At 40.5% G+C, this 18548-nt stretch overlaps 1 protein-coding gene across 2 annotated transcripts in view; it reads left to right on the top strand.

Annotated features, from left to right (window-relative positions):
* Positions 1–18548, top strand: part of UBAP2 (ubiquitin associated protein 2) — a 101759-nt gene that overhangs the window by 13761 nt on the left and 69450 nt on the right. For both annotated transcript variants that reach the window (XM_081103651.1, XM_081103650.1), the window contains exon 2: positions 14179–14318. In XM_081103651.1, the coding sequence (XP_080959777.1) occupies positions 14220–14318 (99 nt within the window). In that variant the 5' untranslated portion in view covers positions 14179–14219. The remainder of the gene's footprint in view (positions 1–14178; positions 14319–18548) is intronic.

The raw sequence follows: 18548 nt of genomic DNA, 5'->3' as shown, positions 1-18548 counted from the left end.
TTGTTTCTCTGCCTTATCTTCTAATTCACTAATTCGGTCCTCTGCTTCTTCTAGTCTGCTGTTGAAACTTTCCATGGTGTTTTGATTGTAGCTATATCACTTTTCATTTCTTCCTGATTCTTGCATAGGTTGTTGATTTTCTCATCCATCCGGTGAATGAATTGTACAACCATTATTCTGAATTCTTTTTCTGTCATGTTGCATGCTTCAACTTCATTAATTTCCTTTCTTGGCGACTCCTCATTGTCTTTCCTCTGGGTGTTGTGTCGTCTCTTCATTCTGATTATCTCCCGATGGTTCAAACGTCGAGTTGCGTGGGCCTGGGCCGTGTGCAGTAGGAGCCTCCCGCCACCCTAGTGTCACTGAAGAGCTCTGACACTAAGATGTGTGGTTGTTGTGGGTTGGTGGGAACCAGGCTCGCTCAGAGTCAGTGTTGTCAGCGCTCAATGTGGCCTCGTACGCGCCCTTAGAATCAGGGACCCTGCCTGCACCGTGCTGAAACAGAGACCCCCCTGAAGCGTGTTGAAAACCAGAGCCCCCTAGCGTGCGCCAGGAGTCAGAGTTCCCCAAGAATCCAGTATCAGAGTCTCTGTTGCTTCACGCAACCTTGCCTTGAGAATCAGGGTCCCTGTGTGCCCTTGCACGAGGAATTGGAGTCACTGGCTCTTAGTATGAGTGCACAGGGAATCAGGATCTCAGGCGCAGGTGATAAGAAACACAGTCAAGTCACTGGTGCTTGGTGCTGCCTCCTGCCCAGAGAATCGGGGTCCCTGGGCCTGTGCTACGCGGGACAAATTCCCTGTGTTCGCGCGATTGCTCCCAGCCCAGGGCTCCGAAGCCGGCAGTGCGCATAGGACCAGTTCCAGGTGTTCGCACAATTGCTCCCAGCCCAGGACTCCTGAACCTGGCCCTACGCTGGATCAGTTCCTAGGTGCTCGTGCACTTCCAGGCTAAAGTTCCTGGAGCGCTGAGGCCCCGGCAAGGGGTGGGTCTATCAGTTAGTTACTCTGGCGCTGCCCGCAAGCCTGCGGGAAGGGGGGATGGGCTCTGCTACTCACGGATCTGCCGCGGGGATTTCTGTACTTTCGGTGTCCGCAGGTCTATAGCTTTGGTCTTGATAGATCTTGTGAAATGCTAGCTAGCTTAGGCCCCCCTTTTTATTTAATTAATTTATTTTTATTGATTTCAGAGAGGAAGGGAGAGAGATAGATAGAAACATCAGTGATGAGAGAGAATCATTGACTGGCTGCCTCCTGCATATCCACTATTGGAGGGGATTGAGCCTTCAACCCGGGCATGTGCCCTTGGCCAGAATTGAACCCGGGACCCTTTAGTCCACAGGCTGATGCTCTATCCACTGAGCCAAACCGGTTGGGGCTATTTTATTTTTTTGATAGAAAGTACTTCAGAAGAAGGGGTAAGACTGGTCATGAATAATGAGAGACTTTTCAAGGGATAAAAGGTCAAAGAATCATATGGTAGCTTCTGAGCTAGGGTTTTTGGATAAAGACTGGGTTTAGAGCCAAGAAATTAGCAAAGTTGGAGCGGACAAATGTCTGGAAGCCACCATAGGCAATTAAATTTCCTTCCTGACTTTAGTTAACTTGAAAGAAATGTGGATATACCAAATAATTTTTGATATTTGTAATGTTTAGGAGTTCACCAGCACTCATCTTTTTCATGGACAGATTATATACACAGAATAGCAGATGACATTGTGGTTTCCTTGTCAGTCAATCCTGGGCATAGGGGAATTCAACCTTGTCCACCAGCTGCTTGAGTCCTGACACTGCTCTCAGCAGCTGTGGAGAATAAAAGTATCAGCTTGGTCAGCTCCTGGCATGCAGGGCACAAGCAGTTGAGCTGCATGGAATTGGATCCCACACTAGATAAAGTTCCTTGACGCTCTAGCTGCCTAACTCTCTCCAGGTTGGGGAGATAGACTTCCTCTTGCTGGCTGCTTTGGGCCTCCAGAATCACTTGAGGTTCTTAATCTAAACTAACCCTGTTCTCTGCAGGAATGAATAAGTGAATTTCCTCTGCAGAAAAAGGATGAGAATACTGAGTATTTTTTGTTATCTTTTCTTAGAAAAATATTTTTCAGTTACAGTTGATATACAGTATTATTAGTTTCAGGTGTACAATTTATGGGTATTTAAAAAATGTATTTTTTTTATTGACTTCAGAGAGGAAAGGAGAGGAAGAGAGGGATAGAAACATCAGTGATGAGAATCATTGATCAGCTATCTCCTGCACTCCCCCTACTGGGGATTGAGCTCTCACCCGTCCATGTGCCTGATCAGGAGTCAAACTGTGACCTCCTGGTTCATAGGTCGATGCTCATTCTCTGAGCCACACAGGCCGGGGCTATGGGTATTTTCTTAGAAAAGCAAGAACACAGATTGGAAGTTAAATAAAAATAATAAAACATCTGGTAACAACATGACAATATAGAACCAAAGGGAGCACCTATGGGTATCTGAAAGGCTGGGATGCTAGGTGAGATTCTGACGCAGAGACAGATCTTTCACATCGGATATGAACTATGCAGTGATGCTAACAGCAGTTAGGTGGTCTTAAAGAAGAGGAAGCTGAATTGGAGTCTTATTATACATCTGTAATTGAACAATTAGCCTTGTAGCCTGGCATAGTGGGTTATGGGCACAGAGTGGAGCCAGATGGCTGGGTGTAAGTCTTGGCTTTACCAACTAATAGCTGTGAATCTCTGTATGTCTTAGTTTTCTGTTTGTAAAGTGGTAATAATATTAGTATGTATTTCAGAGTATTGTTGGGAATGTTAATGACTTAATACTATACATACTAATAAAGCACTTTATTGGTATCTGGCACATAGTAAACAGTATGTGTTTGCTGTTACTATTACTGAACTGGATTTAGGCTTTTGGGAATGAGTGAATAAGTCCTTCTTATAGACGAAGGACCACCTACCTGTTCTTGCCAGATAGTATCAGCACCATTGGCTTTAGTACTGCGTGAACAGCGTCTCTGAGCATTCTTTTTTTTTTTTTTAAATATATTTTATTGATTTTTCACAGAGAGGAAGGGAGAGAGATAGAGAGCCAGAAACATCGATGAGAGAGAAACATCGATCAGCCGCCTCCTGCACATCTCCCACTGGAGATGTGCCCGCAACCCAGGTACATGCCCTTGACCGGAATCGAACCCGGGACCCTTCAGTCCGCAGGCCGACGCTCTATCCACTGAGCCAAACCGGTTTCGGCTCTGAGCATTCTTTTTAAAATTGGTTTGAAAGAGACAGACAGATGTCAATTTGTTGTTCTACTTGTTTATACATTCATTTGTTTATGTGCCCTGACCAGGGATTGAACCCACAACCTTGGCATACCTGGACACCAGTTGTGCTACCTGGCCAGGGCCTCTCTCTGATCATTCTTGGTGGAGACTTGCTTCTTGAACATAAATTATATATTCTGCTTTTAGTGATTGAGTCTATAGCTGAAAAACTATCCTATATAATAAAAGCCTAATATGCTAAGTGTCCGGTCATCTGGGATTCGTTCAGCCAATCAAAGTGTAATATGCTAATGATATGCTAAGGCTGCTCAACCGCTCGCTATGGCGTGCACTGACCGCCAGGGGGCAGACTCTCCAACTGTTAGGTTAGCTTGCTGCTGGGGTCCGGCTGATTGGGACTGGGACTGAGCGAGATGGGCCGAACACACCCTGGAGCCGTCCCGCGGTCCCTCCCCGGCCCCGAACGTGCACCAGTGGGGTCCCTTGGCCTGGTCTGTGCCCTCTTGCAATCTGGGATCCCTCGGGGGATGTCAGAGAGCTGGTTTTGGCCCGATCCCGTAGGCCAGGCTGAGGGACCCCACTGGTGCATGAATTTGTGCACTGGGCCTCTAGTTTCATATAATCTGGACTGATGATACCCTGTTTGAAAAAAGACATTCATTTTGCTTTTTCTGGAGTATAAATTTATTTGCTGCAGTAGATGAGATACTGGGCTCCATTGTGTGAACCTTCTGGTTTTAGAGGTACCTTCCAATGCTGACACTTAGTGACATGTGACACTCTTTTTTTTAAAAAAAATATATTTGATAGATTTTTTACAGAGAAAGGAAGGAAGAAAGATAGTTAGAAATATCGATGAGAGAGAAACATCGATCAGCTGCCTCCTGCACACCCCCTACTAGGGATGTGCCTGCAACCAAGGTACATGCCCTTGACCGGAATCGCACCTGGGACCCTTCAGTCCACAGGCTGATGCTCTGTCCACTGAGCCAAACCGGTCAGGGCAACACGTGACACTCTTAAAAAGTTCTGTGGTGCTTTCACCAAAATCTTCACAGTTTCTCAGCATGTTATCAAGAAGTGTTCTGTAGCTTTTCAGAATGATCAAATGTGCCCTTATGTTTTTGTGGGGGAAGGTATATGATCTTACATGGTTTTTAGAAAAAGTTTTTTTTAACCATGGTTTTCTGTGTCTTAAAGTTAGTCAACTATGAATTAATAGAAGTTTAGGTGGATGTTAAAACAACCATTTTCAGTTCATTCTAAACTCTAGAACAGGGGTGGGCAAACTTTTTGACTCGAGGGCCACAATGGGTTCTTAAACTGGATTGGAGGGCCGGAACAAAAGCATGGATGGAGTGTTTGTGTGAACTAATATAAATTCAAAGTAAACATCATTACATAAAAGGGTATGGTCTTTTTTTTTTTTTTTTTAGTTTTATTCATTTCAAACGGGCCGGATCCGGCCCGCGGGCCGTAGTTTGCCCACGGCTGCTCTAGAATCACTTGAAAACTCAGCTGTTTTATTGCAACTAATTTAGGCCATTATTACACTTTAAGTAACCTAGGAAGCTTTATATAGTTTTTTGCTGATTTTGTTTTTAAGGAGATTAAAGATGAGAGCATTGGAAATCTTGCTCCCCTGGCATTTTGTCAGTTTGGCTCAAATAAACGTATGAAAATTTAAAAAAAGAGGTTAAAGATGTGTATAGAAGCAGTTCTTACCTGTGTTAAAATCTGTCACATCTTTTTAAGTTAATTTGAATGAGGTGAGATGAATATGGGTTTTAAAATTTGGTTGGGTAGGTTGAAATAACCTGGTGCTTTCTTTAGCTCCAGAACCTGTGATATGTATGTTTGAGATTCTACTGAATTATTTTTAGAATCTCTTGCTCTTGTCTATTTCTATTCTAAGAATTCTGCTGGAACCTGTTCCAGGGTAGTAGAACTCTTGGGAATGGAGAGTGATGGAAAACAAGTGGAAACTGAATTCCTATGGTTTGGCAACTGGGTGCTTATTGTAGAAGCCTTACTTTTTACTATATATAATTCTTTTTCCAGAAAAGAAGTCATGGAGTTTTCCCATATGACAGTATGTTAATTAAAGGTACTGATTTTTATAGTCTAGTTTCCATATTTATTTTCACAGTTCATTGGTGGCAATAGTTTTTCAGGGTGTTGATAATTTTGGTAACTGGATGCTCTTACCTTGATTTATGAATTCACTATCTCTAGAAGTTTTATATAAAGTTAATATATGGCCCTAGCCAGTTTGGCTCAGGGGATAGAGTGTTAACCTGCGGACTAAGGGGTCCCAGGTTCAATTCCAGTCAAGGGCACATGTCCAGGTTGTGGGCTCAATCACCAGTAGGGGGCATGCAGGAGGCAGCCAATCAATGATTCATCGGTATTTCTATCTCTCCCTTCCTCTCTGAAAAAAATCAATAAAAATATATTGAAAAAAATAAAATAGGATTAATATATGAAAATTTGAAGTACCCCCCCACTGCCAGCCTCCCCCCCGCCCCATGCTTGCACTGTAAACTCGCAGTTTTATCTCTGGAAGTTTTTTTGCTAAATATCTTAAGCATTAAGTCTTTTTTATGAACAGGAATCAAGCTATTCTGACATTTCAGTGTTAGTGTGGAGAACCATGTTGACAGAAAATAAGCTGGCCTGAATTTGTTTAGCAAGCATCCTTTAGAAGTATATTCTGGGGTCATCATTATTTAAGGTTTGTTTTTTATTTTTTTTTAAGGATTGCACTCTCAATATTCATGCCAATGGCCTTTTGTAGTAACAATTTATGAATGTATAGCCCTGAACAATAAACCTTAATTAAAAGAGAAAAATGATTATTCTCCAAAATAATAATTACATTTAAACTATGCAATGTACTTTTCATTATTTCACAAGGCAATTATCCTGGTTCAGCCATGGAACAGGGGCCATTACTTACAGTCTAATGACCTATTCATTATCAAATGTGGATTGATGATTAGACTGGAAATACAAATTCTTAATATTTATATTGAGGCAGCGAATTAGCAAAATTTTAGTAGCTTGAAACAAAAAAGAGTTTACGGTTTTTCTGATTGCCAAGTGAGGATTCTGGCACATTATAGAAAAATATTTGGTTGGAATAGCAAGGCTACTCAGACTAAAAGTTTTTTGTAAATCAGAAAATTCTTATTTTACTTTGGGGTTGGGCACACAATGCAATATACAGATGATGTATCATAGAATTGTATACTTGAAGTATATAATTTTATTAACCAATGTCACCCCAGTAAGTTAAATTTTAAAAAAACATGAAATCTTGGCATCCATTCAACTTAGCTTAAGTTTATTTTTGTACATGCAGATTTTCATCACCAGATGGCACTCCTGTAAGAAGAAATTCTCATTTTGTTACATTTAATGTGTTTAGTTTATTTTCATAAATGGGCACCAAGTAATAAACAATTCTTTTTAAAAATATATTTTATTGATTTTTTACAGAGAGGAAGGGAGAGAGATAGAGAGTTAGAAACATCGATGAGAGAGAAACATCGATCAGCTGCCTCCTGCACATCTCCCACTGGGGTTGTGCCCGCAACCCAGGTATATGCCCTTGACCGGAATCGAACCTGGGACCTTTCAGTCCGCAACCCGACGCTCTATCCACTGAGCCAAACTGGTTTCGGCAGTAATAAACAATTTAAAAGATAAATGAGAAAAGGGTCATAGAATTCAATTTAAAAAAAAAAAAACACTGTTTGGAAATCTGTAAGTACAGTCATATGCCATCTGAGAAATGTTTTAGGCAATTTCATCATTGAGCTAACATCATAGAATGCACTTACACAAACCTAGATAGTATAGCCTAGGCTGCAAGCCTGTACAACATGATACTGTATTGACTACTATAGGCAGTTGTAACACATTGTTAAGTATTTGCGTATCTAAACACATCAGAGGTACAGTCAGAGTATTGAGTAGAAGATTTAAAAAATGTTACAGCTGTATAAGGCACTTACCAGTCATGAAGCTTGCAGGACTGGAAGTTGCTCTTGGTGAGTCAGTGGGTGAATGGTGAGTGAATGTGAAGGCTTAGGACATTACTGTGCACTACTGTAGACTTTATAAATACTGTACTGTAGGCTACACTAAATTTATAAAGCAACATGAGATTAAACCAAGCACAAGAGAGGATGATGCAAACAAGAGACATGAGATGCATGATGCTGCTGCTAGTGTTTGATAGCAAACTTGAAAAATTTTCAATTATAGTTGACATATTGAATTGAATAATTAATTGAATAATATAAATATTATTTTGTATAATTTCAGGTGTACAGTGTAATGGTACATTTATATAATTTACGACATGATTCCCCCACATTGGTACCCACCTGGAACCATACATAGTTATTACAATATTATTGACTATATTCCCTGTGCTGTACTTTATATTACTGTGTCTCTTTTGTAACTACCAATTTGTATTTTTTAATTCTTCCTCCCTTTTCTCTCTTTCCTCTGGCAGCCATCAGTTTTTTCTCTGTATCGATAAGTCTGTTTTGTTTGTTCGTTTATTTTCTTTTTTAAGAACCTACATATAGCCGAAACCGGTTTGGCTCAGTGGATAGAGCGTCGGCCTGCGGACTGAAAGGTCCCGGGTTCGATTCCAGTCAAGGGCATGTACGTGGGTTGCGGGCACATCTCCAGTAGGAGATGTGCAGGAGGCAGCTGACCGATGTTTCTCTCTCATCGATGTTTCTAACTCTCTATCCCTCTACCTTCCTCTCTGTACAAAATCAATAAAATATATTTTAAAAAAAAAGAAAAAAAAAGAACCTACATATAAATGAAATCACATAGTACTTGTCTTTCTCTGTCTGACTTTATTTTACTTAGCAAACTTTTTTTAATAAGTAGAAAGAGTGCACCACCACAAATATGTTGCACTGTGATGTCACGACAGCTTTGATGTCACTAGGTGATAAAAAATTTCCAGTTCCATTACAATCTTACTAGAGGTCCTGTGCACGGATTTGCGCACAAGTGGGGTCTGGCCAGCCTGCCCCAGTGGGGGCCCATGGTTGTATATGTAGTCCATTGTTGACTAAAACATTGTTATGGGTTACATGACTATAAACTAAAAATGATATTAAAAATTCTTTATATGTTTTTATTGATTTCAGAGAGGAAGGGAAAGGGAGAGAGATAGAAACATAAGTGATGAGAGAGAATCATTGATCGGCTACCTCCTTCTGGGGATTGAGCCCACAACCCGGGCATGTGCCCTGACTGGGAATTGAACTGTGACCCCCTGATTCATAGGTCCATGCTCAACCACTGAGCCAGACTGCGTGGCTAAAAATGATTTTTTAAAAGGTTTTATCCTAGGAACACCACTTACCCAGGCAGATTTTTATTGGATGTTTAACTTTAGATACTTGGGATAGAATTATAGAACATTAGTGTTCAAGGTGAGTTTAGAAATAATAAAGTATTTCTTTACTTCAGAAATACTGTGTTTTTACATTTGTATAATGCTTCACAGTTTAAAAAAATGTGTTCATTTATGTGTGTTTATTCATAATTGAGAGCACTAAACTCAGAGAAAGTTCTAAAAATAATGGCAAAACAATGAACTTCCATTTAATACAACCAAAATAAAGAACTCAAAACAACAAAATCTCAAAATTGTTAAACCCAAAACAGATTCAAATATAGTAAAAAAATTTAAACCACGTTGGGTATGTGAGATAATTCTGGTTAATTGGTTATTTGCTATTATCCTATCTAATAATAGAGAAACATGGTAATTAACCGTAACTTTGCTACCCTTCCTATTGGCTAATCAGTGAGATATCCAAATTAACTGCCAACCAAGATGGCGGCCAGCAGCTAGGCAGCTGAAGCGAACAGGAGGCTTGCTTGCTCCAGTGATGGAGGAAGCCAACGTTCCCCCCCCCCACCCCCCCCCCCCCCACCCCCGCCGCCGCTGCCGGCCTCTGAGCTGCATACTAAGAAACAATGTTGCAAATATAGAAGCTAAACAATCCCCGTGCTTTCAGCCAGCCGGCCAAGCTGGAGTTGCAACAGTGTTCAATTATAGAAGGTAAATAAATCCCAGAGACCTGCTTTCAGAAGCCGAGGTCTCAGAGCTGGAGCCGAGCCTCAGTGCTAAAGCTGGCTCTCAGCTCCAGTGACAGCCATAGAAGGTAAATAAATCCCAGAATAAAAAAGAAAAAAAGGAGAGGTTGGGAGCTTCAGTCACCCGCCAGTCTGAAAACGGCCCTCAACCCCTCACCCAGACTGGCCAGGCACCCCAGTGGGGACCCCCACTCTGAAGGGGGTGCGACCAGCTGCAAACAGCCATCATCCCCTCATCCAGGCTGGCCAGGTACCCAAGCAGGACCCCCACCCTGATCCAGGACACCCTTCAGGGCAAACCAGCCAGCCCCCACCTGTGCACCAGGCCTCTATCCTATATAGTAAAAGGGTAATATGCAAACTGACCCTAATAGCAGAAGGACTGGGAATGACTGGTCACTATGACACACACTGACCACCAGTGGGCAGACGCTCAATGCAGGAGCTGCCTGCCCCCTGGTGGTCAGGGCACTCTCACATGGGAGGAGCTCTGTTCAGCCACAAGCCAGGCTGATGGCTGCCAGTACAGCACTGGTGGTGGAAGCCTCTCCTGCCTCCTCAGCAGCGCTAAGGATGTCCGACTGCAGCTTAGGTCTGCTCCCCGCTGGCAAGTGGACATCCCCCTAGGGCTGCCAGGCTGCCAGAGGGATGTCTGATTGCCAGTTTAGGCCCAATCCCCCGGAGAACGTGCCTAAGCCAGCAGGTGGTCATCCCCTGAGGGGTCCCAGACTGTGAGAGGGCACAGGCCGGGCTGAGAGACCCCCCCCCCCCCCAGTGCACAAATTTTTGTGCACTGGGCCTCTAGTTGTGTATATAAAAGGCAGTGCAATAATATACCTGTTGCCTTTATCTAGCATTCCATTTAATAGAGGACCTATTGAAAGACAGGTAAGTAATATTAAGACAGCTAATGCAGAAAAAACTTGGCAAACCTTTTCTAGCTAAAATAGGTTTCAGGGACATAGTTTTTCTTGTGATGTTGAAATTGAAATGCTGAATTATGGTTAGGCTCCTTTAATTTAAGATCCTCAGGTCAAAAAGCTTATCTAAAAATTCTAGTATATCATTTCATTAACCTGGAATGTATTATGATTTGTAAATAGGGAAATACTGTTTCACATTTGAATGCTAGCTTTGAGGTCTCCATAACTGATTGTTCTGGAAAACAGAATTCCATTTATTGTTCTTTGAAATTATTGGCTCTGCTATGATTTGGTCTTTCTTAGATCATTCTTTTTGTTTTGTACTTTCCCCCCCCTTGTGTTTCTTCCTTTTTTTTATTCTTTTTTTCTTCTTTTGCTTTTTTCTTTATATTGCCCCCCCCCCCCCCCGCTAGTTGCTTTTCTTTTTTTTGGTGGTGGGGAGGTGTCATTCTTAATTTCTAAAAGTTACCAGCTTCTAGAGCGTGTCATTTAAACACACTTACCAAATATCTCTTATATTAGCAGCTACTGAGTAGTGACGAGAACAAAAAATAAAATGAGTTCGGGTCTTAACTTATTATTATTAAGGTTAGGAACACAAGTTAAATATAGAAAAAGTAGAGAGTAAATCAACTAAAATATGAATTCCATGTAAGTGCTATAGAATTTAAAGGAAAGTTAATATATAAAAAGTAATTGGAAATACATATAATCCTAGAAATCTCTGACCTGTTTTGGAATATTTTTTTTAAAATATATTTTATTGGTTTTTTACAGAGAGGAAGGGAGAGAGAGTTAGAAACATCAATGAGAGAGAAACATCAATTAGCTGTCTCCTGCACACCCCCTACTGGGGATGTGCCCGCAACCAAGGTACATGCCCTTGACCGGAATTGAACCTGGGACACTTCAGTCTTCAGACTGACGCTCTATCCATTGAGCCAAACCGTTTAGGGCTGGAATATTTTTAAATGGACGTTAATAGAAACCTAAGGGCTTGTTGGGGTGATCTCCTATTTGAATAATTTGGTTTTATTTTATTTTTATTTTTTAAAATTTGGGGCTCTAGGTTAGGCAAATTTAGCCAGCTTTTTTTTTTTTTTTTTTTAACATGTGTTTATTGACTTCAGAGAGGAATGGTGAGGGAGAGAAATAGAAACATCAATGATGAGAGAATCATTGATCGGCTGCCTCCTGCATGCCCCCTACTGGGGATCAAGCCCGCAACCTGGGCATGTGCCCTGACTGGAATCGAACTGTGACCTTTTGGTTCATAGGTCGACACTTAAGCACTGAGCAACAGTGGCCGACCTGAATTATTTGCCTTTATACATCTGTTTTACAATGCCAAAAGATAAAATGGTCCTGAACTTGCCATTTTGATTTTGCATGTTTGAGTATTTTATCAGGTTATATTGTTCTTTTTTAAGGTAAAATTTTTCAAGTATACATTATTTTAAAAATATATATATATTTTTATTGATTTCAGAGAGGAAGGGAGAGGGAGAGAGAAACATCAATGATGAGAGAGAATCATTGGTCGGCTGCCTCCTGCATGCTCTCTACTGGGGATGGAGCCCACAACCTGGGCATGTGCCCTGACTGGAATCTCACTGTGACCTCCTGGTTCCTAGGTCAGTGCTCAACCACTGAGCAATGCCACTGGGCATTAGTTGACTTCTTTTTATTTCTGAATAATACTCAGTTGTATGGTTGTGCTATAGATTATTCACTCTTTGAAGGATATTTTTCTTATTTCCACTTCTGGGGGACTGTGAATAAAGGTGCGATGAGTACTGTATTTAGATAGTTTTTGAGAAAAGTAGCCCATGGCTATCCCAAGTTACAAGGGAGGCTTAGAAATTGAGTATTTAACTTTTTGCCTTCTTTACCAGAGGAGGACAGAAAAAATGGTATGTTGTAAATGGATTTTGGTAGCTAATTCATGGTGTCAATTGCCAGCAGCTGCTGCTTGGTTTGCTCTTTTGTTTTTGTTTAGTTTGTTCCAGGAGCTTCCTGAGTTTGAGATATTGCATATGTGAACTGAACTTTTTCTCTCATCACATTGGTTGGTATCTTTGCTGAGTGTAGAATTCTAGGTTGGAAATTAAACTATGGTGTTTGTTGCTGCTGCACTATGTTTTTAAAATTGTAAAATGTATATATAATAATGAAATTATTAAACAATAATTGTCCGTTTCCCCTACTCCCAGCCCCTGGTAACCACCATTCAACTTTAACTATGAATTTGATTATTCCAGATAACTCATATAAGTAGTCACACAGTATTTGTCCTTTTTTGAATGGTTTATTTCACTTAGCATAATGTTCTAAAGCTTCATCCATGTTGTAACATGTGTCAGAATTTTCATACTTTATAAGTTTGAATAATAAGTAATTCATTGTGTGTATATGTGTGTGTGTGTATACATATATATATATGTATACACACACACACACACACACACACACACACACACACCCCACATGTGCTTATCCATTCATCTATCCATAGAAACTCATGTGGCTTCCACTTTTAGCTATTGTGAATAATGATGCTATGAACATGGCTGTACATATAATCTCTTTAAAACCCTGCTTTCATCTCACTTATATGTAGAATCTAGAACAAAATAAACTAATGAACAAAATAGGTCCAAGACATGGATGCATAGAACAGAATGACAGATCTCAGAGGGGAGGGGGGTGGAGGGGACAGGAAGAGATTAACCAAAGAACATATATGCATATATGCATAGCCCATGGAATTGACAGTGTGGTGAAGGCCTGGGGTGGGGCAGGGGCTGGTTGGAGGGGGGAAAAGGATGGGGAAATGTGGGATATCTGTAATACTGTCAATAATGAAAAAAAAAAGACCCCGCTTTCAATTTTTTCTGTCTTGTTTGTATTACTGGAAGTGGAATTACTGGACCATATAGTAATTCTATTTTTAATTTTTTGAGTAACTGCCATGTTGTTTTCTATAGTTACTACACTGTTGTACATTCTTAATCCAGCGCCTTAGACCGTTCGGCCACGCTACCGCCTATGTTGTACATTCTTAACAGCAGTATTTAAGGTTTCTAACTTCTCTACATCCTCGCCAGAACTATTTTTTATTAACCATCCTAATGGGTGTGAAGTGGTATTTCATTATTATAATCATGTTTTGGTGGCATATTATATTTAGTTATATGCTTGATACTTAAGTAGGTCTCCAGTAAATATTTGTTGAATAAAGTAAAAATAGATGCACAATTATTTTGTCTCCTTTGAAGATTTGTTGTTGTTGTTTTTAAGGATTTTTGTGAGTTTATTCAAGCCAAGCCATCGATAGTTGCTGGGAAGCAGAATCTCAATGTATTGGGATAATGCTCCTGAGAATGGCAGTTTTTCACCTTGTTTTATACAAGATTTGTTGTTTATAAGAGGCTTTTGCATTAGGTATGTCTTGCTTCTGGATATCACATTTTGCATTGGATTATTGCCAAGTAAAATTTTGACTGGATGCAGTTTTTATCTGTGTTCATGTACCAACTGCAAATGGGAAGAGCAGATAAAACTATATGCAGTATAGTGGTAAAATAATTGCTGGATAAAATTCATGGTATTTGAGCTTTTTGTTTAGAATTGCTGTACTTGTAAACCTTAGACTTTAGATTGCATTAGTAAAAGTGGCTTAAGAGCTGCCAGGAAAATCTAAAATCCTTGTTTTCTTGAGAATTTGTATTTGAGAGAATCTTTGACTTATATCATGTTTACTCCTTGCCTTGTATTTTATCCTTGCCATTTACTATGATTGCAAGTTTTGCTCACCATGCCTGCTTTCTTGCAGATTTTCTATTTTGTACGCACGTTATTTTGTATATACTGTATATGATGACTTCAGTGAGCAGTGACCGTTCCCGAGGTGCTCGGGAAAAAACACAAATTTCAGCAACACAGGCAACACAACTACAGAAACAAGTAGTTCAGGTAAGTTTTTGTGGAAGTCTTGTGGAAATTAAGGGAGCACATGTGCTTTAATATTCTTTGTAGGAAACCTCAGGATTTTAAATCTCATTTTTAAAAAGTAGATAGTATGACCTAGCTGGGTGACTCGGTTGATTTTAGAGAGGGAGGGAGGGAGAACGAGAGAGAAGAAGAAAGAGAGATAGAAACATTGATTAATTGTCTCATATGTATCCTGACCAGGGATCAAACCTGCAACATGGGTAAGTGCCCTTAACTGGGAATTGAACCTGTGACCCTTTAGTGCATGGGACGACACTCCAACCAGCTGAACCACAGCAGCCAGGGCATGAATAGCCTCTTATCAAAGATGAAATACAAGTTATGAAAAATCATAGGTGCAACCCTGCTAATAATGAAAGAAATAAATTAAAGCAAATTTTATTTCTTTGTTTATCAAATAAGTAAGGATTAAATGCTTGGTCTTTTCAGGGGGGGTCAAATGAAATGTGTTGGGAATGTAAGCTATCTCTGTTTCCCACTCAAGTGAAGTCCTTGGGCTGATTTCCAGAGAATCAGATTCTCCAGACTAGAGGAGGGAGGACTCCCTTCTTCCCAGTGGTTGTCCCTAAAAGTTTTTCCATAGGCCCTTTGGGGATGGCTCATTTTCTCTAATTAGAAGAAAAACTGCCAACTGAGTTGAGGGAAGGATTTCTAGGCCCGTAGATTACTAATTTTTCTTAATAAAACTATTGTGAGAATTTCTCAAAATAGTATTATATATTAATAAAACTATGCATGTTCATTTATCCATTAATCCCATGCTGGGAAAATATCCTAAGGAAAAAACCTTAATCGGGAGGCTTTATTTTGTAAGATGTTTATTGCCCAATTCTAAATGTCCATAGAGGAATTCTGAGGTAACCTATCTAGCCGGTTGTAAGAGAGAAATTTATGAGCTCTCATGAATCAGAATAAACCTGAGTTTTTGGGCCCTGGATCTGCCACTTTACTAGTTAGTTGATTCACTTAAGCCTCTTTGAACCTCAGTTGTTTTTTTAACTTATTTTTTATTGTTGGCAGTATTACAGATGTCCCTCATTTCCCCCGCTTTGTCCCCCTCCACCCAGGCCTCAGCCCACCCAGGCCTTCACCACACTATTGCCTCTGACCATGGACTATGCATATCCTATCTAATAAAGAGGTAATATGCAAATCGACCATCACTCCAACACACAAGATGGCCACCCCCATGTGGACACAAGATGGCCGGCAGGGGAGGGCAGTTGTGGGTGATCAGGCCAGCAGGGGAGGGCAGTTGGGGGGAACCAGGCCTGCAGGGGAGGGCAGTTGCGGGGGGACCAGGCCTGCAGGGGAGGGCAGTTGGGGGGGACCAGGCCTACAGGGGAGGGCAGTTAGGGGCAATTGGGCCAGCAGGGGAGCAGTTAGGCATCGATCAGGCTGGCAGGGGAGTGGTTAGGGAGTGATCAGGCTGGCAGGCAGAAGTGGTTAGGGGCAGTCAGGCAGGAAGGCAGGCGAGTAGTTGGGAGTCAGCAGTCCTGGATTGTGAGAGGGATGTCCGACTGCCCAGTGGGATTGGGCCTAAATGGGCAGTCGGACATCCCTCAAGGGGTCCCAGATTGGAGAGAGTGCAGGCTGGACTGAGGGACACCCCGTCTGCCCCAGTGCACAAATTTTGTGCACTGGGCCTCTAGTATTCATATAAGTTCTTTGGTTGATTTCTTCCTATTATCCCCCACCCCCACCACCCCACATACCTCTTTCTTCTGAGATGTGTCAGTCTGTACCATGCACCCATGCCTCTGGACCTATTTTTTTTTTCATTAGTTTATTTTGTTTAATAGATTCCACCTATAATGAGATCATGTGATATTTGTCTTTCTCTGACTGGCTTATTTCACTTAGCATGATAATCTCCAGGTCCATCCATGCTGTTGCAAAGGGTAAGAGATGAACCTCAGATTTTTAAAATCATGCTTTTGAGAGTTAGAAAAATATTTCGAGTTGTATACATTATTCCTGAATATCTTTTTAGATCTCCAGATGTTAACATTTATCTTTTTCTCCCTCCTACAAAGGAGAAACTGCATGCTCCTTTTCCTCTAAACCTCTTGAGAATAAGTTGCAGATGTGGTGCTTCTGTAAATACTTGAGTATGTATAGTATTTAAAAAACAAACATACAAGAACCATCTTTTGCATAACAGCAGCACAATTTTAAAAATCTGGAAATCACTTCATTAGCCAACTTAATCTATAGATCATATTTATATTTTCTTGGTTGTCCCAATAATGTCCTCTTAAGTTAATTAAGTCCTTACATTGTATTTAGGTTTTAATTCTCTTTGTCTTCTTTAATGTGAAACTTTCTGTTTCATGACATTGGCATATTTGAAAAATATAGGCCAATTATTTTGTAGAATGTTTCCTAAGTTCAGTTTGTTTGAGAAATTTCCTCATGATTAGGAAGGGGTTACACATTTTTGGTAAAGATAGTACTGTTCTTAGTGTGTCATATCATGATGAACAGAACATAGGTTTGTCCTATATACTGGTGATCAGTTTTATCATTTAGTTAAAGTGGTGTTTCTCTAGTATCATGTCAGGAAAGAAAAACTAGTTGTTAAAAATTTAAAATGGTGTCTTATATTCTTTGCAGAGAATGGTTGTAAGGAATTAGAAATTGCATAAGATATGATCAGGAAGTGGTAACCTTTACTCTTAATGTATATTTCATATAGGTTATGAAATTAGTAATATTTGAAATTATTCTGGGAAATGCCAGGTTTCTGATCAATTGAGAAAGGATGCAAAATAATACTTACAATGTAGCACAACTGTTTAGACATTTAAGAAAAAAAAGACTAGTAACCCTAGCTGGTGTGGCTCAGTTGGTTGGAGCCTCATCTGTGCACTGAAAGGTTGCCAGTTGTTTCTGGTTCAATTTCCAGTGGAGGCAACTGATCGATGTTTCTTTCATATGTTGATGTTTCTCCCCCCCCCCCCCCCCCAAATTGGTAAAATGTAACCTCAGGTGACAATGAAAAAAAAAAAAAAGACTAGTAGACTATGTTAATGATATTTATCTTTGGGTGATGGGCATAAGGATAATTTAAAAATATAATCCAGCTATTATATTTTCCAAATTTTCTGGGTGATGTCCAACAAAAAACATTTGAGTATACTATGAGAGGTTAAAGCTGATGGTGTGTGGGCAGGCTAAATAGGAATCTCAGATGGTGAATAAAGAAAAATTGAATTTATTTAAAGAAAAGGGATAGGGATATCCAAAGGGAGGGGCTACACAGCACTGAGCTAAGGAGTATTGGGTCAATGATAGCAGCCCCTAGGACAGTGATGGCGAACCTATGACACTCATTTTTTTGGTTGATTTTTCTTTGTTAAATGGCATTTAAATATATAAAATAAATATCAAAAATAGAAGTCTTTGTTTTACTATGGTTGCAAATATCAAAAAATTTCTATATGTGACACGGCACCAGAGTTAAGTTAGGGTTTTTCAAAATGCTGACACACCGAGCTCAAAAGGTTCGCCATCACTGCCCTAGGAGATGGAGACTCTTCCTTATATGTAGTCACTGGTGGGAAGCTCTTGTAGTCAGTGAGTTCTGGGGTCTTGGTTGATGGGTTTAGGGCCCCAGGGGTAGGCAAACTTTTTGACTCGAGGGCCACAATGGGTTCTTAGACCGGAGGGCCGGAACAAAAGCATGGATGGAGTGTTTGTGTGAACTAATATAAATTCAATGTAAACATCATTACATAAAAGGGTATGGTCTTTTTTTTTGTTTGTTTTATTCATTTCAAAATGCTGGATCCGCCCGCGGGCCATAGTTTGCCCATGGCTGGTTTAGGCAGTGGGGTTGGGTCAACAGGACTGTGGATGTATGATTGGGCGCTTCTTGGCAGTTTTAGTTCTTTATATGGTTGATTCCTAGTGTCCTCCATTTCTTGTCCAGCAAGTCTTCCTGGTCTTTGTTCTCCTGTGGCGGGGAAGCTTACGAAATGGCTGTTAAGAATTATATTGCCTTGTAAGTCCTAACATACTATAAAAGCTATCAACACTTTATTATGAAAGTAGCTTAGCTCATTATAAGCCAAGTGAATGGAAGAGAGATCCAGAGGAAGAGATTAGTAAATGCTGCTTTTCTTGGCAAGAATTTTTCTACTTGACAGTTGTGTTGATGTCACTGATGTTTGTTGTAGGAGAGGGTGC

Source organism: Myotis nattereri, assembly GCF_964212035.1.
Source record: "Myotis nattereri genome assembly, chromosome: 12".
Lineage (NCBI taxonomy): Eukaryota > Metazoa > Chordata > Mammalia > Chiroptera > Vespertilionidae > Myotis > Myotis nattereri.
The sequence above is the reverse complement of the archived record's forward strand: the minus strand, read 5'-3'. Positions and strand labels throughout refer to the sequence as shown.